Source organism: Hyalella azteca, unplaced genomic scaffold (genome assembly GCF_000764305.2).
Source record: "Hyalella azteca isolate HAZT.00-mixed unplaced genomic scaffold, Hazt_2.0.2 contig17993, whole genome shotgun sequence".
Lineage (NCBI taxonomy): Eukaryota > Metazoa > Arthropoda > Malacostraca > Amphipoda > Hyalellidae > Hyalella > Hyalella azteca.
In genome coordinates this window covers 68081-91644 of record NW_025947752.1, presented here as the reverse complement: position 1 = coordinate 91644, position 23564 = coordinate 68081, and the positions used below count along the sequence as shown (strand labels likewise).

Below are 23564 nucleotides of genomic sequence, written 5' to 3'. Positions count from 1 at the left end.
TCAAAATTGTATAAAGAGATCGAATGTAGCAGAAAATGTGCATTATACGCAACAACACTCCCACGTGAAGGCAAAATTTTGTCATACGTAACACAAAAAATTCATTCATACAAAACGGCAAAATTTTATAAAGCTTGATCCACATCTATTTAAAAACTAAGTGTCGTAGTAATAAAAATTACACTGTACCACGTGTGTGAGTCAGCGCTGGACAAAATATCATCACAAATTCTTCTGATTGAAGATATTTAAAAAAATTAACATCGAATAAAATTATAATATAAAAAGTGTAAATCCAAGAGCATTTCAGGTTTATGTTTGGTGGAGGTTAGTTAAGCCAGATCCTTATGTTTGAACAGTTCAGTTGGCGATACATTTTTAACTATAAATTTTTTAAATGTGTTATAAATATATCTATTTAAAATATTAATTTTAAAATACATATATTGGCGTTCTCAAAATAAAGATTCTTTAAACATACATTCTTAAAATATACATTTTAATCAGCGAAGTTTAATTGCATGCTCAATTTCCTCATTTTTGGTTTTAATACATACAATTTGAAAAAATATAACTCAGTGCTCAATGCAGTGAGTGACAGAGCGCATTTTCTCGACGAAAACGTGAGGTCACAGACAGACAGACGGACATGACGAGCACAATAGGGCATTTTTTCCATAAATGAGAAAATGCGCTAAAAAGACTTGTTATTCAATTTATTGTACAAATTTGAAATGAAATATTAAAAATTCCCTAATCATAGCGGATGTGATGTTGTGTCGGAAGTGAATGCCATTTCCTAAACACTCAAAATGCAATGAGTGCTATTGTAGTAAGAGAGTGTCGATAAGATTACAATTAACAAAAATTCATATCAAGTCAATGGTCATAAAGACGACAATTACAAGATATTAATCGAGTAGATATTAAAGAGAAGTTACTGACCTCTGTTCTTGGTGCGCTGTCGGTGTAGTTGGTTGTCGGACGGGTGACTGGATATGGCGGCGCGCTCGAAACGGTCGTCTGTATCCGACATACTCGTCGCCCATCTATCACCTGATCGGCGCGAACGACGCAAACTCGATGACAAATCGAGGTTCGGGTTCTTGGGCTGAGTTGTTGAGGAGTCGGGGTCTAGTTTCAGGCTGTCGATCGGTCGATTCGGAGCAAATTGACTAGGTTCGGGTGACCGAGACTCGGTCTCGGATGCTATGTGATCATTTCCACTCGATTGGCCATGATTGAAATGCAAATCTTCAACCGTTTTGCTTGCTTTTGAAGAGTATGAATCGGGTCTAAGATTCAAATTGTTCTCCAAGTTACCGAAATGGACACTATTGGAAAATTCAGAAGCTTGAGGAGAATTTCTTTTCGCTTGGTAGTCTATTCCAAGATCGTTGTTTGGGAAGTCATCTGAATAATTAGGAGCTATTTGGGGATTAACGAGCAGATGAGCTGAATGGGCTTCGTCAGGTATAGAAATTTCACTAAAAGTTTCATCACCGGCGATGACTGAAGTAATATGAAGAAATATGAATAACATCAAGTTGTTAATTGCAGCCATTTCGATGACAGCATTAATTTTTCCGCTTCAAGATCGATATCAAAATTGTGAAATAAAAAGTGTTCTTTTGATAACAAGAAGTGTCACTTAAATAATTATGAGAATGTTCATTAACCACTCGACTAAACTTCGTAATGAATGAAACCATTGTAAGTTACTGCAACACGTGGTGTCGGCTAACAGCGGTGCATCAGTTATTCTGAAAATTGAATTCATAAAGCACATGAAACATGCTCCTCGAGGCCATGAAGGCATAATCGCACTTCATTACAGTAACATAAATTGAATTCCTTGTCTTCTGCCATGATAAATATTTGTTCGGAGCATAAAGTTTCCATGCGGCACAGAACTCTTTAACGAGTTCCTCGAGTTGCTTGCAAAATTTTCAGCTACTGAAGTCTTTTTTCATTTGAAAATGTCGCGACTACAAAACATAGATGTGTTGATGAGAAATATTATTAAACGTAAGCTTTAAATAAATATATTATTGCCGTCTCTGTTGTTTCTAATTCCTATTTCTTAAGAGTGCAGTTCCAAACCACACACATATTAACTTAGGGAGCTCGTAAACTTCTAAAAACAATTGTTGAGCACACGCTAAACCTAGAACAGCCTTAACTCACTAACATATTCAAACTAGAGCTGTAATTGCGTGCCAAATAATCAGACAAAAAATCTTTCTTGTAGTTGTCTTGTAATGAGTTAAACGGTGCTAGAGAAAATACGTTAGAAAAGGTGCTTATTATTCATTTTTAATTCAAGTGAAGAATGTTTATTGTTCAGAAGCGACGCTTCCTACGAACCCAAGTACATAATACCCAGACGAGCATGCAACCAATGGTGTTAAACGCAAACGCGCTTGTTATAAAAGCAGATCTTGTTATTTGTAGCTACTCAATCCCTAAATTAACCTCAACAGTTGCAGATGATAAGTATGATTTTAGTATCGAACACTGCTAAAAATATTCTTCACCGTCCATGAAGCAAGTAATTCATGACAGTTTTCTAAAAGTTCCCTGAAGCGAAGGTAAACAGGGTAAGCATCTTTTACTTAGTGGAGAAAATAGTGTAATAGATCTTTACCTAATAAGTACCATAGCTTCAGTGGAGCACAAGAAAATAGTGAGCTTCATAAAACAAAATTATTTGTAATTTAAATCAACACATAAATAATTTCTTCTTTTCTTCAACATAATATTCTATTCTGATACATTTATTCTTACATGCGTTCTTAATGTTACAGGCAAGAACCTAATTTTTCAAACTAACCGCTTGAAAAATAAATAGTTGATTGAGGTTGTAAAACCTCATAAATGTAGTTGTAAAATTAGTATAATTCTATATTTTTAGGGTAATTAGTATAATTCCAAGAATTTAGGGTTATTAGTATAATTAGCATAATTTTAGGGTAACTATTTTGACAAGAACTTCCCAGGAGTAATTTAGTTCGTAATTTGTGGTCGCAAATGGTCCTTAGTCCACTTCTCTCGCAGTCGCATGACACTCAACAAAATAGAGAGACTTTTTCCAAATAGCGATGCAGTCCAAACTGACCAGTTTTGCCCAGCAAAAAGACGTATCAATGCTACATGTAGGAAGTAAGTCATTATTTGGACAATATGACTCATTCACTTTTTCGAATACAGCCTCCGTTGCCCCATGCCTAACTGGAAGCACGCAGCACCAGAAGCGCCACCAACTCATTTTTTTCGATTATTTAATTTTTTGAACAAATACCGTACAAGCTCAGAATATGTACTAAATCTGAAAATTTTAACAAATAACCCAACGCAGTAATGGATAGCTTTGGCTTGATTAACAATGCATAGTGGATTGAAAACTCGCGAGTTGACGCACAATATAGAATCATGAGAGGCATGCAGCACACGTGGGAGTCGTACGTAGTATCACTTCCAGAAAAAACTATCGACGACAAATGCGAGACTAGTTCTTGCATCATTGCAAAATGTACTGGAGCTTCAAATTGCACTATCAAATGTGGCTTGATATCATTTTTATTTCGGTTGACTTTGAATGCTATCTAGTTTTTCGAATCATTAAATATTCCGAATCATCGATAAGATGATAAATAAGGACGATGAATTCGAGCTGGTAGCAAATGCGCAGGATCAAATAAATACCAGTTCTATTGAAAACCTGCTATATATTAGCGGGCTAGACACAGAAAAAATAATCCTTGCGGGTGAGAGACATATACCTGCCATGCGAATCGCTAACTTACACTTAGGTTAATCTAAAAAATCGAAACTGCACTGAAGCTCCATGTCCCTCGTTGTTCTTCTATTATCAAGTTTCTAGTTTTAACACTCGAGATTCAAAAAATCCAATTCGCTGCTTTTGTTTTGGATTGATTTGCTCTAAAGTATGAGACGTATGATATATTTTACAATATTGAGCACGAATATATCGGTAATAAGTCGCCAAAGTTGGTAATAAGCCGAGGTACCCTTACATCAAATTCAAATTTGAAACTCCGAATAATTTGTTAAACAATAAATCAAAAAATAAACCATGGTAATGAGCATTAAGAAATGAATTACCCAGCCTGGAGGTGTCTGCATGTCACTCATCAAAATAAACGTTGGTCGTTAAAACCGCGTCTCTGTCATGCCAAGGTTAATAAAAATTTATATGAATCTAATGACCCATAATAAAAAGAAGGCGCTCTCTAGCAATGAAAGTATGTATAGCAGCTATATAGCCGTATGACGAGCCTCAGAGATAAATTATATATTATATATGAATTAATATTTTATATTAATTTATATGAATCTAATGGCCCATAATGAAAAGAAGGCGCTCTCTAGCAATGAAAGTATGTATAGCAGCAAGACAGCCGTAGGACGAGCCTCAGAGATGAGGTATAATTATGAACCGGTGCATTAATTACTTCTACAAACGCTCATCCTCTTATGGGTCCTACAAGAGGCTCATGGGTAGACATCTGCACTCGGAGTGCAAAGAGAGGTGCAAAGTTTTGCGATGTGGGTTCTCCTAAGGATATTGACCTTGATGTGGCGTAAACTAGCGTAATTTTTTGCGTCCAACGAGATAGGGACAAATTGAGGGAAATTAATAATAGGTATATGAATGAATAAGGCTTCATTAAAATCCATTTCAAAATTGAGCGAAATGCAACTAGCGAAATGTAACAAATTAGAAAATTTCCGACCTCTAATACAGTTAAAGTTCGAATTATTTAATGATATTTCTACCTTGATTTTCATGCGGGACGTTATGCAAATTTCATAGACATGCATTAAAAATAGTACCGATTACACTGGATGAAAATAAAAAGGACATCGTTTTCATAATTTTAGATTAATTTTTTTTCAATAAGATAAAGAATGATATATATGTTTCAATATCCTTTAGCCCAAATAACAATAAAAATCGAACAGTAATCACTTCGAGCGTGTGAAGCAATGCTCAACAAAACTAAAATAACTGAACCCCGCTATAGCTGAACACAGCAGTGGAAGTCATTGCTTGAGGTCACCGCCAACACACGTACGTGTTCGATAATGATAACGAAAGACCATGCACATCATGAATGATCACGTCCATATATTAAAAAAAATATAACTCAGTACTCACAGCAGTGAGTGACAGAGAGCGCATTTTCTCGTCGACGAAAACTTGAGGTCACGGACAGACGGACTGACAGACAGACAGACGGACATGGCGAGCACAATAGTGCATTTTTTCCATAAATGAGAAAATGCGCTAAAAATACATGCCATTAGACGAAAAATTTTAGCATGAGATCTTGAATTCTCATGAGTGGGTGCTTGGTGAATCAATAATGCCTACAAATGAGTGAGTGCAAAACTAAAGGTGGTGCAGAAAATAGAATCTAATTAACCATAGTAATTCTGAATTATTTGCTTTATGGAAAACGTACCATTTACCAAATGAACACGAATTCAGGATCACCACGTATTATGAGTTACACACGTTCGATTGGAATTTTCAGCAGACGTCCTTATTGAGATCAAATAAATTATAATTTAGAAACACAGAAGTAGGCCTAAAAAAAGGAATGGAGTCACCTTCCGACTGAACGAAAAAATTATTATAGCATGTTCATAATTATACTCGTGCGATAATTATTGCGTGATCATGTCCATAATTAATCTTTTGATCATAAAAACCAGCTCACAGAAATGTAAGCATTCAAGCTAATACAAGTCAATGGTCCTGTTTTCATGTTTTCGTCGACATGACAAGATCTTGACAGTGGAAAATAGAGAAGTTACTACAAAGGTATATTTTAGAGGGGCGGCATCTCTCAACACGCCCATTTATGGTCGCATTGAGCAATTCTAATATAGGAAGGAAGAGAGCCTATATATTTAAGGCGTTCATAGCATATGGAGCCGCATCAGAAAAAAAAGGTTTCACACGCGTATTGTTGTGCAATGTATTATTTCTTACATTGACTATACTTTGCGAGGCAATGAATTGAGCTTGGATCATGGTTTTCTCTGGAGCATCTTCTATGGAACTCTATGAGAAATTCAGCTGTAATTCATATTGAGAAGAATTTAATCGTGTTCCTAACAAGCAAACAAAATATCTCTTTTCGCATGAACTAAAACCCCACTCATAAGACGCCGTATATAGCTTTAAAGGAAGAAATGTTTCTCATTCATAAAGAGCGGAATTTCGATCCGAGCAGCAGAGCAGCTGTAAGCGCTATCTGATTTCTAAGCTTATGTATATTGAAGCAATAAAATGACAGCAAACTTTAAGCACTATGGCAGCAACGTTAAAGAATTTGTAATTGAGGCACAGCGCTCATTTACATCTCGAAGTTGCAAGCAATGCTCGGGCATTACAATGAAAAGAAAAATGACGCCTTTCTTGGACGCATTTTTCAAATGATTCAGGAACAAAAGCTGGATGATAAGATCTAATCAGAGGTCAGGCTGACAAAAGAGATGATACGTAGCATCAAAGAAGAAACGTTCTACTGACCAAATTCGACAAGTGTTCTGCAGTGCTTATGATCACGAAAATTGCGGAGCTCAAAACTTGAGATCTAAATACCAGGTGTAAGTTTTAGCAGTGATATAGTGCATACAGATCTCGAAACGAAAGCCCGCTTGCTACGAGACCATTATGTGCATGGGACATGAGCCGAAATTCACTAGAAAGCTAATATTATTATAACTCCGACAAAATTTCTTCACGAAACATTACTTTGTTTGAAAAAATAGAATTTCACCATGATATTGTGTGTAACCTAATTTCATGGCACCTTCAAATTAACAATATTATTCCCCCTGAAACGCCAATGCATAACGAAACTCAACAATATTCAATTAACGACATGAGCATCTGATAACAAATTGCGTTAACTTTAGAGTGCAAATTTTACGAAGAGGCCTAAGAATGTAAATATAAGTGCTATAATGAAATCAATTGCAATATATCACAAGTCCAAAAAAGTCACAAAGGAAATTTTTCTTAAATTTCGAATTTGAATTGGGATTTTGCCAAAAAATTAATCAATCGCTTGCAACCAATCTACTATGTTTCTTCAGATATGTCATTATTTTTTCGAAATTCCTTTCACAACAGTACGGAACTTCGCCCCGAAATTCAAGCAATTTTTTGTAACGGCAGCAGGCTGATTGTCGGTGGATAGCTCCGCTGCCAGACAGTCCATCAGCCACGTTCTGTCAACTGGCATAAAAGAAAAATCCCTTTCATGCTTTTGACCAGAGCTTGCGTTTTTTAGAAGTTACCGGTATTGTATATTTCTCTTTTAAATGACTTTTAAAAATTTATAATGTGTCTGGGCGGTTCGCAGATTTCCATTGATTGGCGAGTCCTAATGATGCATTTTAGAATGCTGAGTGGAACTTATCTCTTGATGCGAATCTCATATTACGATAATTAAAAAAATTCATCAGACAACAACAACAAACTAGAACCATCATACGAGTTTTTATGCCTCAAGCAAAAATTTTACTGACGAAACTTGATCGGAGTACTGAGCAAGCACGAAGAGAAAAATGCATCCACGATGGGCAACACGTTTTCAAATCGGATCTTCCACAGCTAAGTTCTAATGAATAATATGAGATAAATATGAGTTCACAACTATTGAAGTAATGTAATTATGAAAAACTCTAATCGTTTTCTATGCTGCCTTGAAATCTCTAAAAAAATTCAACAATTTTGACCTATTCAGTTTCCACAAGCTAAAGACAAATGAATAAATGTCTACAAGGGAAATTCGATTTTCCCATACGAACTTGATATTCGAAATTAATCTGATCTAGCTAACGCATGCCCAAAAATTTAACAAGACACCTTGGTTTAATTTGTCTGAATGCAGTGAGCACGGGTCTGGCAGCGGTGAGCTGAGCACGGGTCTGGCAGCGGTGAGCTGAGCACGGGTCTGGCAGCGGTGAGCTGAGCACGGGTCTGGCAGCGGTGCGCTGAGCACGGGTCTGTCAGCACCACGCGTCTTGACAGTGATGTGTTGCAAAGATAAAACTGTTCAGGGCTTTTGTTATCAGCAGACATGCATGCCTCGGTGATGGTCGGACATGCCCAAAGGACACATGGCGTGGACACCTCATAAACCAGAGCTCGTATTCGCCTTGAGATTGCCATCACCAGCCAATTTAGTAGCCAACTTTTTTCATCGAACTCGAGCTTAAACTCATTTAGCGAGACCTAAAGCAGAAGATGGATTAGCATTTGTGTTCGAAATAAGTTGAGATGTCGTTGGTCGTAGACTGTCGTTATTGCACGCATTATGTGGCAAAATTTGCGGTAGAATTGAAAGAGGCGCTGTCAATAATAGAAAATAAATTAATATCCAAAATCTCATAAAAACAAAATTTTACACCTTGATGGAGTCACCAAAAAATTCAAGGACAACTAATACAATTGGGGGTTTTCCACTGAAGACTCTAAATTCAAGTATATTAAAGAATTGATTAGGGGTGCCATCTTGAGGTAAATTGGAGCCTCTGTTTACCTCCCACTACACAACATGCTCCCTTCAACATTCAGCTAATTTCTACCCACCGAAAAATTTCTTAATGTACCTAACTAAATTCGAATCGAAGATGGTGAAATACACAGCATAATCAAAATTTACGTAGGAGGTATCTTTTCAAAAATGAAATGATATTTCATTCAATACAAATACTAACAATCATAACAAGAAACAAATACGAAAATATGGTTGATTCGTGATATATACCGGTAGTGGATACGGTAACCATTTTATATATTTGGATTAAAATAAGTTTGATAGGATATGTACGCGAACAGGCAGCAACTGTTGAGCGACAAAGCAAGCTTCCAGAAAGACAACCTAACCAATATCGCGGTAGCGCACGCCGCATGAGGCGTTGCCTACGTAGAGGCGTAGCCACAAACAAAACACTAATGCCAGTAATGCCTAATGGTCAACACACGCATCCCGTCGAAGCTAAGCCGCGATTAATTTAATTCTGCAATATTTGTTCATGCCTAGAGAGGATTATAGGCTATGGACGGTAATTTACATGATGCTCTCATAATTGAGATATTTAGTAATAATTATTGGCAGAAACGTTCATGTAAAGCCGTTTTCAATGTATGCTAATCGAAAGCTCATCGAAATGAGACTCGAAACTAATTTATTCATAATAATAGCATTTATAAACGTTTAGCTTACTAAGAAATAGATGCTAAACCATATTTAATTAAACAGGCATTGAAATTGATCGCAGATAAATTATTCCTACTTAGTTTGTGTTCAGACCCTCAGAAAAAAAGGGAATAAATCTCAACAATTTTTTGTTTAAACTTTAAAGAAAGAAGTCAGCAAGGCAGAAACGTCGGGGAAGGTTAGTGATCAATTGGGTACCTATTCGGAAATGTAAAACTTTAGACATTGGCTTCTTCGTTTCTTTGATACATACCCCGTTACCTGACGGAATCAACATTTCTCTAAACTCAATCAAGGTAGTTATTAGTTATGTTTTGAATTTCATGCAGATTCACAATTAGCTATTCGAATCCTTGCCTGTTGAGTGTTCAGTTAATCAACAGTTGCTGGGTATCGTCCTCATACCTAATCGTCTTGTTTGAAAACTAAATAACGAATTAATCTGTAATACTTTCTAGGCTACCGTGGCGTTTTACTGATGATTATTTGTGTTCTAAATGTCAAGAATATCCATTTAGAATGGAAGGACTTGTGAAGTTGTGACTTGTGAGCTGACCGGTTGCGCAGAAGTAGCGTTTGCGTTTGACTTGGATTCCGCAGACGAGTTGACGGGTCCGTTCGTAGAAGTGTCGATTTAGCTGTTACCAATAAACGTTTCATTCTCAATAGTGTTAAAAGAAGTTTGATGCTTCAACACTTTATTGCTGACATTCGATTAAAAGACCGCTTTGATGATAAATTGGAGGTTTTTTAACCAGTTTAGGGCTTAGAAGATATTACTCAAATGCAGGCTTCACAAGATAGCTAATTTATTCTAATAGGCTACTTGAGATCTTCGCTTCAAGTTTATTCAACTTCATGTATGTTTTGTCGGTTGAGCGCTTCTGTGCTGAAACAACTTTCTACGTGTTCTTAGAAGAGTAGCTATTATTGGATCAGATCTAGTGAGGAACCCTAACTCAAAGATGGTTTACTAGAAGGTACGGTACGTACATCAAAGGTTTTGCCATCCGATTCCTCACTCACTGACACAGTCCACTCGGCACAGTGCGCACTTCAATTCAAAATTGAATGGCAAAAATCGATTCCAAATATATTGTGAATAATCAAGTTTTATTGAGCAGTATGCGAATAAAAATCAATAAGGTAAGACGACGTAGAAGTTCAACGTGAACAATAAATTTTGTTCTTTAAATTACGCGCGTGATCACCGCGGCCAAGCAGCCGCCCGCAGGAGCTTTATGGAGCAGCGCGTCTCACAACCTCACGACGAACCAGCAGAACAGCAACTGAATTTTCAACGTGCTTAGTCGTGCTATCGTGCTTAAAAAAAAAACTGCTCGTGCTGTTACTGCTGTAGTCCTAACTCCTAAGGTAGTCAGTAGTCAGTACTTAGCACATATTAGCAGCAGTAAGTACAGTGAGGTCCATGATAGCTGTAAGAAACTAAATATATCCTTTTACCCAAAATATTTTTGTCGAAAGTTACTGGATATTAATAGTTACAGTTTCATTATAGAGAAGATTGTTGATTATTTTTTGTTGATTTTCTACTCATATTATTAATATAAAGAAAATCCTTGAAGATTCTGTTCACTCGAAATAAATTTCAAAGCATCGTATATGAGTTGATCCATTCTGTATACTCTATTAATCCTTTGAGCTGAAATAGTCAAATTTTGATAAGGTTGAGAGAAACATCCCGTGCAAATCAGAATCTTTTTATTACAACACTTCAGTCTGATTTTTGTGACAGTATATCAGCAAGCAGTTTGAATGTTACCTAGAAAACACATGCATTTTCCTAAAAGAATAAAAGCTGTGGTTGTGTGAACAGGTAAACCTTTTAATACAATACATTATCCAAATGTTACTACTCACTTCTAAAGTCGTAAAACCTGGCCCTGCACTCAAATGAGTTCCACTCAGAAGGGTGTAAGTCATCGCGTTGATAGGAGTTGCCATTTTGGTCTGTTCGAGTCACAGAAGTGGGTACAATAAAATTCAAACACACTTCTGGGACTTGTCTAGAATCTCGTGCAACATAGAGAAATAATTATTGCATTTTGAATGTATTCATATATAAATAGATTAAATTGCAATAGAATAAATTATTAGGTGTAATCTTCAAAACTATTTAAAATTATACAATAATCAATAGACGTTTTACATTATCTGTATTAAGCGCTATCAGTGAAGAATACATTCAAGGTTTTGCCTGTACAGTGTACAGTTCACACGTAATTCAGAAAGCACGACCCCATATCATTTTCTGCGAAGTTATTCTCGACTACAGTGTGGTTTATATTAGCGAAAATACGTTGAATAAAAACACAGGAATAATCCGACACATGGACTTTCTTGTGTTATGCAAACAGCAGAAAATGTTTTCAAAATACTACATGAAAACAGATTATGTAAAATACTCATATATCACTACGAGTTTATCGGAAGAGGTTTATTCCCAGTTATTTTTTGTGTCGAAAAATGTTACTACCGTACATAACATCGTTGTAAAAAAATTAATTCCCCACCTGATTCCTTTGGATTCCTTCAAGTTTTGGATCTGAAAAAAAGTGACAATCAGAAGCATGACAACGGCTCAACATGGTCAAGAATAGCAGAAATAAAGGGCGCAAATCAGAGGGAATTTTAGAGCGCACGTTAATGGCCCAAGCCAAGGCACGAAGATCAAAGGAGCGGCTTTTATTGCGTGTTCAAAAACCATAGCAAGGTAGGAGCTGAGCTTGGTGGGCTCGATGCAGAGCAGTGTGAAGAGAGGTTCACTTCAATAATGAGATGTAAAGTAGGTCTTCTCTTTGCAAAATCAATCCTAACAAGATGTTCTATCGACAATCAAATCCTTATTGTTGGTCTATCAAATAGTTTGGTTTTTCTCGACAAGTCTACACAGCGTTTATTCGCGCCAGGCAACAGAAGACTTTACTAATAAAGCTATCGCGGCAGTATCATCTCCAGAAGACCATGGTCCAAGAAACAATGGCGATTTTTGAGTGTAACACCTGCTATTAGAAGGGCCTTCAGCTGCTATCTTTTTCATCGCTGGACAGTTATAGATCAGTAAAGAACTTTAGAACGCTCGGTTATGGAGAGCATTTTAAAATTACAATATTCGTGAGAGAGAATACTATACCACGTAAATCTCCACTCAGAACTGAAATATGTTACGACACATTTTATGCACAATCATTTACCAGTTTTCTTTAATTTTAAAGAGGAAAAAATTAACTTTATAAACCTTAGAACAATGAGAGGCCGCTTTTATCAGATATTCATCGGTAAAATTAGTCCACAACCGTGGAATGGAAAACCTACGCGATCAGAAATCGACTCTAAGGATGCGTCCTGAATGGAATTAGTTACGAAAAAATGTCGAATAAGAAAACAAAGGGTTCGAAATGCACAATTGATCTAAGAAGTTTCACTATTCAGGGAACTTGGCAACATTAGAGTTCATCCTCATATATCTAGAGCAAAACTAAACATGTATAAAAATGTATGGTGATAATAAATATCCATACTCGATTCGTTCGTTCATGGGAGAAATCACTCATCTGAATAAATCACTATTTTACATTTTATTACTGATTTAAAACCTCTAGTTTTGATAATTGTACAAAGCAGAAACGCAGCGCAGTATTGTAGCCTGAAACTTTAAAGTAAGTTGCCATCTATCTCTAAAAGAACGGGAGCGGAGATGAAATATAGTGCCCATTAATTCTCAACAAGAGCCATAGCAACTCATTATCAGTACTCTATAAAAATTAACCCGCTAACTTACAATTTCTCTTACATACCAGTAATACAGCATCGGAATATCCGATTTAAATTCAATTCAGTAGCTAACGGTGTTATTTGAGGCAATATATTTTTCCTGCAAGTCTCGATTAGAAGACACATTTGCATAGGAACGGTTGAATTTTCCACATGAGAAGCTAAACCCAGTTGTTGGCCGCATTCAACGTACGCCCGCGTTGGAAGCCGCTATGTAAATGTTTGAGCATATAGGTGAAATATAATAGACGTCAATTACGGTGTGCACAATACCAGGGCTGTCTCGTTTCTCAAGGCCCGATATCGCATCGCACCACGAAGCAATATTAGTAACTTTTTATGTCATACTCCCAATAGTAGGAACGCTACAAGAAACAGCATCATCCTAGCTTAGGCAGACGATAGTATTTGTTTTGTAATTCTTGTTGTCCCAAAACATTGCTGCTCTAAAAGATAATGTGAAAATAATGCGACTATATCTGAATCCTAATCATAAAATAAAGTATATAGTAATAATAATGCGACTATGCTTGAATCCTGATCATAAATACAGTAAAGCCCACCCAGTAAATATTGACTAAATTATCAATAAAAACACTCGTTTCACGAATATAATGTATTTAACAATGCATGTAATGCAGTTCACAGTCATTTAATCGGTTTCTAAACAGATGCTTTATAATCCAGTTATATAAGTACTCTTCGGGAACAGATATATATCTCTGTGAACAGATCTCTCAATTGTTGCTGCGGAATAGAAATGTGGACTAAACACTGCACTACAGGCGGCATTGACAAGAGTCTCTCTAGCCTATACGCTGCTTCAGCCGCAAGCGTTAACTGCGGTTTTGACGGGAGTCTGTCTCTTGTACGGTAGTCCACGTTGCTGCAGCCGCAAGCGTAAACTGCAACATTTGGCGCCAATTCCTACGTAAACTACGATAGCTGGCTGATCGTATGCCGACTGCCGTTGCCTATTATATCTTCGCAAGTCTCCAACGGCAACTTTTAAGGTACTAACGACGAAGCTCAGAATTGTAATCGATGTAAACTTCCCAGTAACAACGAAATAGTTGAAGGGGAAAAACTCGTTAATTTTTACGTTCTCCAAGAAAAACCGGCATAAGTGTACATTATTAATCTGTCAGCAGCCATTGTATCATGCTAACAGCAACTTGAATAAATGAGAAAATGCTTACTATCACGCTATTTAATCAATCATTATTATTTGTTTATTGAGGATGTGGGGTTGTCCCCCATGTCCCTTTTTAATCAATCGCCTTGGGGCCTCAGTCACCCTGCGCCGCTAAGCCTGCCAAGATCTTTTGCACGCCACCGCATCAGAAATTATTTAGCGTATAGACAACTGCTTCGTTTTTTTATCCACAATGAAGCAAGTTTTTTCTATTTATTTCGAATTTGGGTCGCTTAAGAAGCAAATGAATTTTTCAATTAATATGTTAAACTAAAATTTGGAGAATAAGATATATTTTTTAAAATGTTGATAAGAAAACTTCAGAAAGAAAGCCCACCGTGACCAAAAACATATATATTGTTGTGGAAACAACTGAATCACGCTGTGAGTATTTCACTAACAAAGTGAATAGTTCATGGAATATGCGAAGTACACATAAAAAAGTATTTGGTAAATTGCATCTGCCTGTAAAAATTGTGAAACCAATTTAATTAATTAACACCACAGCAAAGGTAAACCTTTGTTGAAGGGCCGTCAGCGGCCGAAACATTAATTGTGCAATGTGCACCGTTTCTTTCGAAGAAGAATTGCAAATAATCTATTTGTCAACCAATTCATGTCGTATGAACAATCTTCTAGAATGGCATTGTGATTATCAATCGGACACTCGTATTTCAATAGTCGAATGCTAAGCAGCCTGAGTCATTATTGGACGATGAACAGCGACTGTACCAGCTTGCACTTTTACATTTTACTTCACAGCACAACGAATTCCAACCCACACGCCTCTGAAGGAAACATTTTCTTCTCTCTGGATGTGCTCCTTGGTAGTTAGTATGCTCGCGTTTAGACATTAGATTTATGGTAGTGAAAGAAGTTGAAGTCCCATTAGTACGAACTCCCACGGCATTTTTCACTCTGTACCCCCGAGTTTTCCTCGTGACTGAACTAACTCTAGATTAGTATGTGTGTACCAATTCCAAGTTGTAGTTTGAACCACGCGGATACAAAGACAACACAAATAGGTATGTTGGTGGGATCGAATTTAAATATTCCTGAAAAATACAACATTCGAGATGGCATAATATAAACGACGTTCTTCCTACATTTCAGGTTAGTACTTGACTCAGCTGAGCCATCTTTTTCCTCATTAAAGATATTTTAGAAAGCTCAAGCGTTGCTTGAGCTTTCTGTTCAACAATCAACAGAAGCACCGATAGTTCTGATACGAAGTAGTGGCCGAGAGGAAGATTACCTCTCACTTAACGAAGCTCTTCTTTCACCTGAGTACAACAGGAAATTCTTAGCAGTGTAAGAAGTGAGAATTTCCCTGAAGAAGCTTCAGGAGAGTCATGAAGCACTTCAACGGTATAGTGCTCCCACTTCCGACGCAAGTGGCTTCATACGCTTTCAGATTTGCTTGCAAAGAATAGCAACGTGATGATGACTTGGTTTCGTCACAAAATTTGTGTAAACAAAATTCTAACGGTTCAGGTCGAACATGACTTGACACTCATCCGCATCCTATTTTAACATTGGACACGACATGGTTGAATTAGTATATGGTTGACCCATGAGAAACTCATTTTTGCGGATGTAGTTCATTGTTCACCTGTGACGTCACTGATCTCAGTGACGTCACGTCTTGAGATCATAACATAGATCCATAAATAGAATTTCCCTGAGAAGCTTCGGGAGAGTCATGAAGCACTTGAGCGGTAGTGCTTCCACTTCCGACGCAAGTGGCTTCGCACGCTTTCAGATTTGCTTGTAAAGAATAGCAACGTGAAGATGACTCGGTTTCGCTACAAATTTTGTGCGAAAACAAAATCCTAACGGTCCAGGTCGAACATGACTTGACACTCATCCGCATCCTATTTTAACATTGGACACGACATGGTTGAATTGGTATATGGTTGTATTGGTTGACCCATGAGAAGCTCATTTTTGCGGATGTAGTTCGTTGTTCGCTTGTGACGTCACTGATCTCAGTGACGTCACGTCTTGAGATCATAACATAGATCCATAAACATAGAAACCATTCACCGAAATGCGATCAAACATGTCAACCAATTCGTCATGGGAATGACGGGATTGTTTACGTTTCTCGATCTCGGTGACGTAACAAGTAAGCTGAACTGAAAGACTGAAATCCACGTAGGTCAACCTTATATAGTTCAACCATGGGACATTAGTTGAAGTAGCCGTAGATTCAGCGCAGTCTAGCAAGACGGCTACTTCAAGAGTAGTCTAGCAAAAGCCGTCTAGCGCAGTCTAGCAATCGTATTTCGACTACAGTCTTTCTGATGCAACTCATCTTATCTGCTGACAGCCTAGTTCTCAACGAACTGTTGTGAGACGTTTGCGTCAGGCTTGTGCTTGCTGAGTGCTTTTGGGTGTCAGTTCGAGAAGTCGTCAATGCAATAGCCATGTACGTTGCAGAGCTGGCTGCCCATGAACAAAGCGAAGAAAATATTGACCATGATTCGATTTTCAATTTTGTTTCAAAATTTCATTTCGAAGTAAAAGATTTTCAATTCTTTTTGTCTATCCAACCATGTTCTCATGAAAATGTTCATCGCTTCGCATAAAAAAGTAAAGTTGCAGTAAAGTTTCAATAATTTGCCATGAATTTAAAAAAAATGTGCGTTCAAATTTTTTCGAATGGGAATATACTTGACATTTTATTTTAAATGATTCAAGCCTGCAAAGCAATCTGCTCGGCGACGGCTTTGTGTATCTGTATCAAGTCTCTGTAGGCTAATATAAAATACAGCCTCAGGGTGATTCACGGAAATTTCTTGATTTGAAAGCTCAACAAAAAAAGAACTAGTAAAGGTATCATAACATTATAATTCAATTTTAAAAGACGTTACCTGAATTTTTGTATCGCTTAGTTTTAAAGATGTCAGGACAAATGACGGCTCCTATTGTCAATGCATTCAGTTTGTCGATTTTTGAAGTTCCGTAAAACTCGCTGAAACATATTGACGGGTATTGACCTAATCTCCTTGAGGAGTGACCTCCAATTAGCAGCGGCCTTGTATTGAGTTCATCTAATATCATTTATAAATCGCACTCTGATCAGGTTAAAGCATTTTAAATAATTTTTATTGACTCTGATCTATTATTGCGATCATCACTGCAGTCCTTCAGACTATTGATGTGTCCCATCAAACACATTTAGAATCACTTTATAAATCACAACCGTACTGAGGAGTGACCAGCAGTACGCCTGAGATACACAGCAGGGTGCTGACGCTTGGTGTGTCGTGCCGTGAGTCACGTAAGCCTTCGAGTTATGACGCGGCAGACCAGCGAGTGCGCACATCATGAATTGCAGGTCATCGTCCCGGGTGGACGGAGCTCGTGCTCGGGCATTGTCAGGCTTAAGTGCAGCTATGAGCAGCGACCACCTGCTAAGGAGACCAGGGAGAAGCAACGGCCTGCTAAGCAGTGAGACGGAGTAGCAGTCGACGGCCTGCTAAGCAGTGAGACCAAGGAATAGCGACGGCCTGCTAAGCAGTGAGACCAAGGAATAGCGACAGCCTGCTGAGCAGTTAGACCAATGAATATCGACGGCCTGCTATTAAGCAGCTATACATAAAGAGGCAGCGACTGCGAAGCAGTGCAGCCACGGGGTGATAATCTGAATGGCAAAGTCGCTCGTCTTTGCTTCAGTGATCGTTTGCCTGCAATCATTTCACGTAGCTACCGTGTATGATTTCAAAGCTACATACATTCAGAAGCTTTATGTCATGAATGGTTATCAGGAATAAATTTGCGAACCCGACTCACATTGGACAACTTTCTCAACGACTTGAATCTATTATGTGATATATTGATTGATTGATTTATTTTTATCGTAATTTATTGGCAGGTTATATTTCAGTACTCTAAGGGTATGGACAATATAATCATAACGTATAATAAAGAGTTTAGAAAAAAATACCTTATATGGAATTGCCTTTATAATGTCAAAAAGTGCAATCGTTGTTACAAATTTCTGTATGTTACACAAAAACTAATTTTTTACTGTAAAATACTAAAAAATACTATAAAATTTCTTTTCCCACACTTGCCCGTCAGACCTATAGGTTGCGGAATTGGACTTGGACGTTACATAGCGCTAAATAAACTTAATTCAATTCTATTGTGTGTTCAGACATAAGTTGTAACTTAATTAATGGTTTAATATTAGAATTTTGTCAAGTTTATAAATCATGTTTAAGAATATTCTTTTACTCGCCAGATTGCAAGGAAGCATACGTAATCACAAAGCCTTCCGATGTACATATATATAGGTACTTTAATCACAAAATAATCTCTTTTAATTTACTTGGACAAGTTTGAGCAACTAAAAAATAATTTGTGCCTCGGAGTTAATCGTGTAATGGCGCCACCTCATTAGCTTATCAAAAAATTAATGCTTAGTTCATGGGAGGAAGTGATACTGTCATTTAGCACTACGTTAGTTTATAACCAAATTAATGGCGCTATAAAGTTGAACCTCTTAAATCTTGCCTGGCTCCTTCAGTCTGCAATTGCAGAAGATTTCATCAGAGCCGAATGGCACAAGGCATGAACGCATCAAGATCTTTCGACGTTGCGTGTCCTAAAATTATTTTAGGACGACATTACTGAAAGGCTTTTAGAAGAGATAAATAAGTATGGGGATGAGCTGGAGAATAACCTTCATCCGTTGATGCCTTGCGTATTTGATCGCCATAGACTTGTGAAGACTTCCAGTCTTCAATGAACGAGGATCTTATGGAAGATATGACGCAGTCTTCAATGAACGAGGATCTTATGGAAGATATGACGCAGTCTTCAATGAACGAGGATCTTATGGAAGATATGACGCAGCCTTCAATGAACGAGGATCTTATGGAAGATTTGACAACCTTCACCTCCTGACTTTTCATTATGCCATGATTGTCTACATTACTTTTTGTATAACATGGACAAAAGATTATGTTGCATGGTTAGATGCCACTTAAAAATATGATTCATACAAACTGCGCATCATTTTAAAGACACTGTGTTTGTCATCATAAATATGATTATGTTTATGCTCAGTTTCCAATAAATTATGAAAAGCAAGCATATTTTTGACAAATAATTGAAGTTCAAATTTTACTTCTATATTCCTTGGTTACTGAATTTTGAGATTGGCCGTGAGTCCGGCCGTAAATTTGTCCGAGACCTGTATTACCGATGAAATTTGTGTCCAAATTAAGCTGTATCGATTCATTCAATTTCATTTGATTCAGATGAGGAATAAAATGGCTCAAGTTTTCAATTGGACTCGTCAAATGTCAACCGGATGATTTTTTTACTTGAGTATTGTCGAACTTATTTGAATAGCTGCGCTTTTCGTTCAATAATTCATATTATGTTACGCAGATGACTGTGCTCCTAAGTAATCGATAAGTGGAAGTACGCTTGTCGTCAGCTAAATTCATGGGATCGTTTTTTTATGCCGTTACGCTGCAAAAATCAGTTAAATTTTTTCTTATTCTAAGTTTCACGGTCTGCGGAGCATCGGAATTAAAGTTTGCACTCCTCTTAATTAATTGTCTTCGGGGCCAATCTTTACCTTTATTGGTCTCTAAAATTAGCTGTTTTTGTTTAATTAAAAAATAAGATTGAGGGAGAATATGATATATTTCTAAAAAGAGACTGTCATTACAGAAATAATGTTTAATAAAATACTATTCCGAAGAGTTCAGCATATGGACTCGTTCTAAGTAAAAATGGTGAGGACAACAAGGGAGAGAAATACGAGACAGAACTTACCTAATTAAACAAATTCACACCTAGCAAAGGTAGGTATGTATATTGCCATTTCAATACAAGATAATTTTAAATAAAGACGCAGTAAGAAACACCAATGCGAATAGAAGAACAACTGCAATTCACGTAACTCTGTGAACGAACGGTCTTCATTATTTTTAGCGCATTTTCTCCTTTATGGAAAAAATGCACTATTGTGCTCGCCATGTCCGTCTGTCTGTCCGTCCGTCTGTCCGTCCGTCCGTGACCTCAAGTTTTCGTCGACGAGAAAATGCGCTATCTGTCACTCACTGCAGTGAGTACTGAGTTATATTTTTTCCTAGTTTGCCATGCAAAACAAAACATGGTTGCGAAAAGTTTGCACGTCTTCAAGCCGCTTATGACAACCTACAGCTCGGCCAGTAACGACGTCTTGTAGAGTTGTAGTACATTATAAAAAGCCTGCAGAATATTTAGCAGACTTACAAGCGTCGACGTGAGCAATTTGGCACGCTCGAGGTGCGATAGAAGCGCCTGTCACTGGCAACTATCTGCAGCCACTCGGCTTGCTTTGGTCGTTCACAACTTGAGCTTAGCGAATCAACAAGCTTCGTTATCAACAAACCATTACCAATAATTCATTTCATGTGAACTTAAATTTCACAGCAAATCAGAAATAATTTCTGCGTACTCCTTCCAAGGGGAAAATATTTTCCTCCGTAAAATGAAAAAAAACATACCTAACCTAACTAAACCGTAGGTCGAGTCTGCTAAGATACCATCACCTCGCAAGCTCAGGCAACGCACGTCGCTCAGTAGATAAAGTGAGTTACGAGTTAGGTGTGGATGGAAGCAGCACCGTAATATGGGCGACACGCGCGGTACCAAATAACATTTTTTTGTCACGCCGTGAGCTAAACACCTCATGTATATGACGACAGTTCATTTTGCCACCTTGCTAGTTACAAATATTTATGTATGCTCGTAGAATAATCTCATTTCTGTCGGACTGATCGGTCTTGTTGGCTTATTAGGCTAATATGAACACGGTATGTAGAAATATGTAGATGCAACGTTCTTACATATTTCGTGCAACGCAAAGTTCATTGTGCAACATAGCAGTGAAAGCAAATCACTTTATATAGAAATGGATGAAACGTTCCTATATGTGGCGTACTGCGCAATGTTCATTGTACGTCATTAAAACAGTGAAAGCAGACCACACTATAAAGATTAAAACGGTGAGGCTTTTCTGTATTACGCAAAACGCAATGTTAGTTGTGCAATACAGAGAAGTAAAACAGTAAATTAGGTAAATATTGAGGCAATGCAGACATTCCGATTTAAATGAAGCAATAAATTGAATTTACTGCTACTTTACATCGACAGCCTGGCCTTTAATGACCGCCGAACAAAGCGTTTCAGATAATGAAAAACAGTACAGGGCAACGTAAGTTTTATCGAAACTGGTAGTAAAGAATTAGCCGATCGGAAGTAGGATTGAAATAAAGTTGTTCAAACATAAAATATGACAAACCGCAAAAGCATCGCCCGGTGAACGAAATTTACTTATAAACGAAAATGAGTTAGTCTGAAAGATACTTTCTTAGAGACTTGCCCATTGAATTTGTAAGAAGCCAGTCAGTTGTTAGGTTGCTGCAATTGTAATAGCATCTTGGTTCTCTAAATACGGTGACAATTTTATCATTTACTGAATAATATTAGTCCACAAAACAAATTTGCATTACATGTACTGGTGCATTCAAATCGAATTAGGGTTTTCATCACCTTCTGAGCAGATTTATGGGTTTGCAATCACTTCCTGGCATTTTTCAATAAGTAGATGTGATATGATAGTAGATATGGAAGATGAAGGCTGCTGTGTCCTAATGGCTGCTGGTCGGTGGCTGCTGTGAAGGATGACGTGTAATCAGGAGACATTCGTCTCTCTCGAATGGCCGATGTTTGCTCAGCTCTGGCGGTGCCGGGACAGCAATTATCACTGGGACCAGCAGCTTGCCAAGCGCGCCGTGGGCCCGTAGCGGACGACCACACGCATGCGCGCCAAATATGCGTGTGGTCGACAAATATAATTTTGCAGTTATGCAAAATATTTCATCAGGCCCCTGCCTATCAAATCTACTCGAGGCCGAGGCTCTAAATACGCGCCTTCATTTGACGTAAGGTGATGAATGAGGGATGGGTTTGTAAACATGACTTGTACGAAGAGGTGGATGAAAATGTTCGTAATTCTCTAAGGTTGTGTAAAATTTATTGTGGATTTGTTTACTTTATTATTTAAGAACATACTCTTATAAAACGTGCATTTAATTTCACAATAAAAGCTATTAAACGCCTCAGATGGGTTGTATAAGCCTTCTGTATAAGTTTCTTTGAATATTCAAATAAGTTCATACTTGCTTGATTATTTCAGGAACGTACTCGAATGAAATTAATTTTTAACGTCACAATGAAAGGTATTAAAGGCCTTCCTGCTTAAATGAAACGACAGTCTAGAGATATCTTGAATTTTATGTTTGTCAATGCAGAAAAATCATTATCGCTATTCTCATGGCAGAGACTGCAATTAATAAGATGAACGAATTTTCTATTGACAAGCGTCACTGTGCCTATGTAGGTAGTCAAGTCGCAAACAGAACGAACAAAACCCCGATGAAGTCGCAGCCACTTACGACAAACTGTTTATACTCACTTGTGCCTCTGTGAAGACCTCCTACATTAACTAATCATTGATGAACCTATTTTTGTGCAAGGCATTAAATTAAACGGTGGCTGTGTCAGCATAAACGCAGTACATATTTTAAAGCGATCAATTACTAATAGTAATACACCCTATATATTATTGAACTTTACCGTAACCTCTACTTAAACGTGACTGCAGCAAGTACACATTCGCTCTCGCAAATTCGAATAGTATTAAAAAATAAAATATCAAGAAAATCTAAACGTAAACTTATCTCATAGATCAGGGCCAATTTATTTTTAAAGTTTGCTATTCTGACGAGAATCCTTTGAAAATGTCAACAACGAAAACTGAACATTCGTTCCTGCTAACATCCAAAACCTTGGCTACTATTAATGTTGCGTTTGTTGGGAATGATAAACAAACATCACTTGCATTTTATTTATTGTCATTTCCAATATCAATAAATTGAATAGTAACAAAAAAGTTTGGCACAATTTATTGGGGTTTGGTTCATATTAATAAAATACGGATTTCGAACTACTGTATGCACTAAAACCATGCACTAAAACCACCACAACTTTTCGACATTCTTAATATCTGGTCTCCTTACTGTGCGGGTTAAAGTCGTATTGTCAACCTATATTACGTTTTACGTAACAAATTCCCATTAATAATAAATGCAGCGATTTTATTTGTCAATTTATAAGATGAATGATTCATAAAAATGAAGAAATTGTTGCGTTGCGTCGCTATCGTCGGCATTAGCCTTGTGCGTTAAAGCGTCAGCAGGCGTAATCTAAAATTATGTTCAAAAAATATTAACTCA

At 37.3% G+C, this 23564-nt stretch overlaps 1 protein-coding gene across 1 annotated transcript in view; it reads right to left on the bottom strand.

The window, feature by feature from the left end:
- Positions 1-1915, bottom strand: part of LOC108672001 — a 41601-nt gene extending 39686 nt beyond the window's left edge. The window contains exon 1 of the mRNA XM_047885478.1: positions 946-1915. Within this exon, the coding sequence (XP_047741434.1) occupies positions 946-1564 (619 nt within the window). The 5' untranslated portion in view covers positions 1565-1915. The remainder of the gene's footprint in view (positions 1-945) is intronic.
- Positions 1916-23564: the final 21649 nt, after the last annotated feature.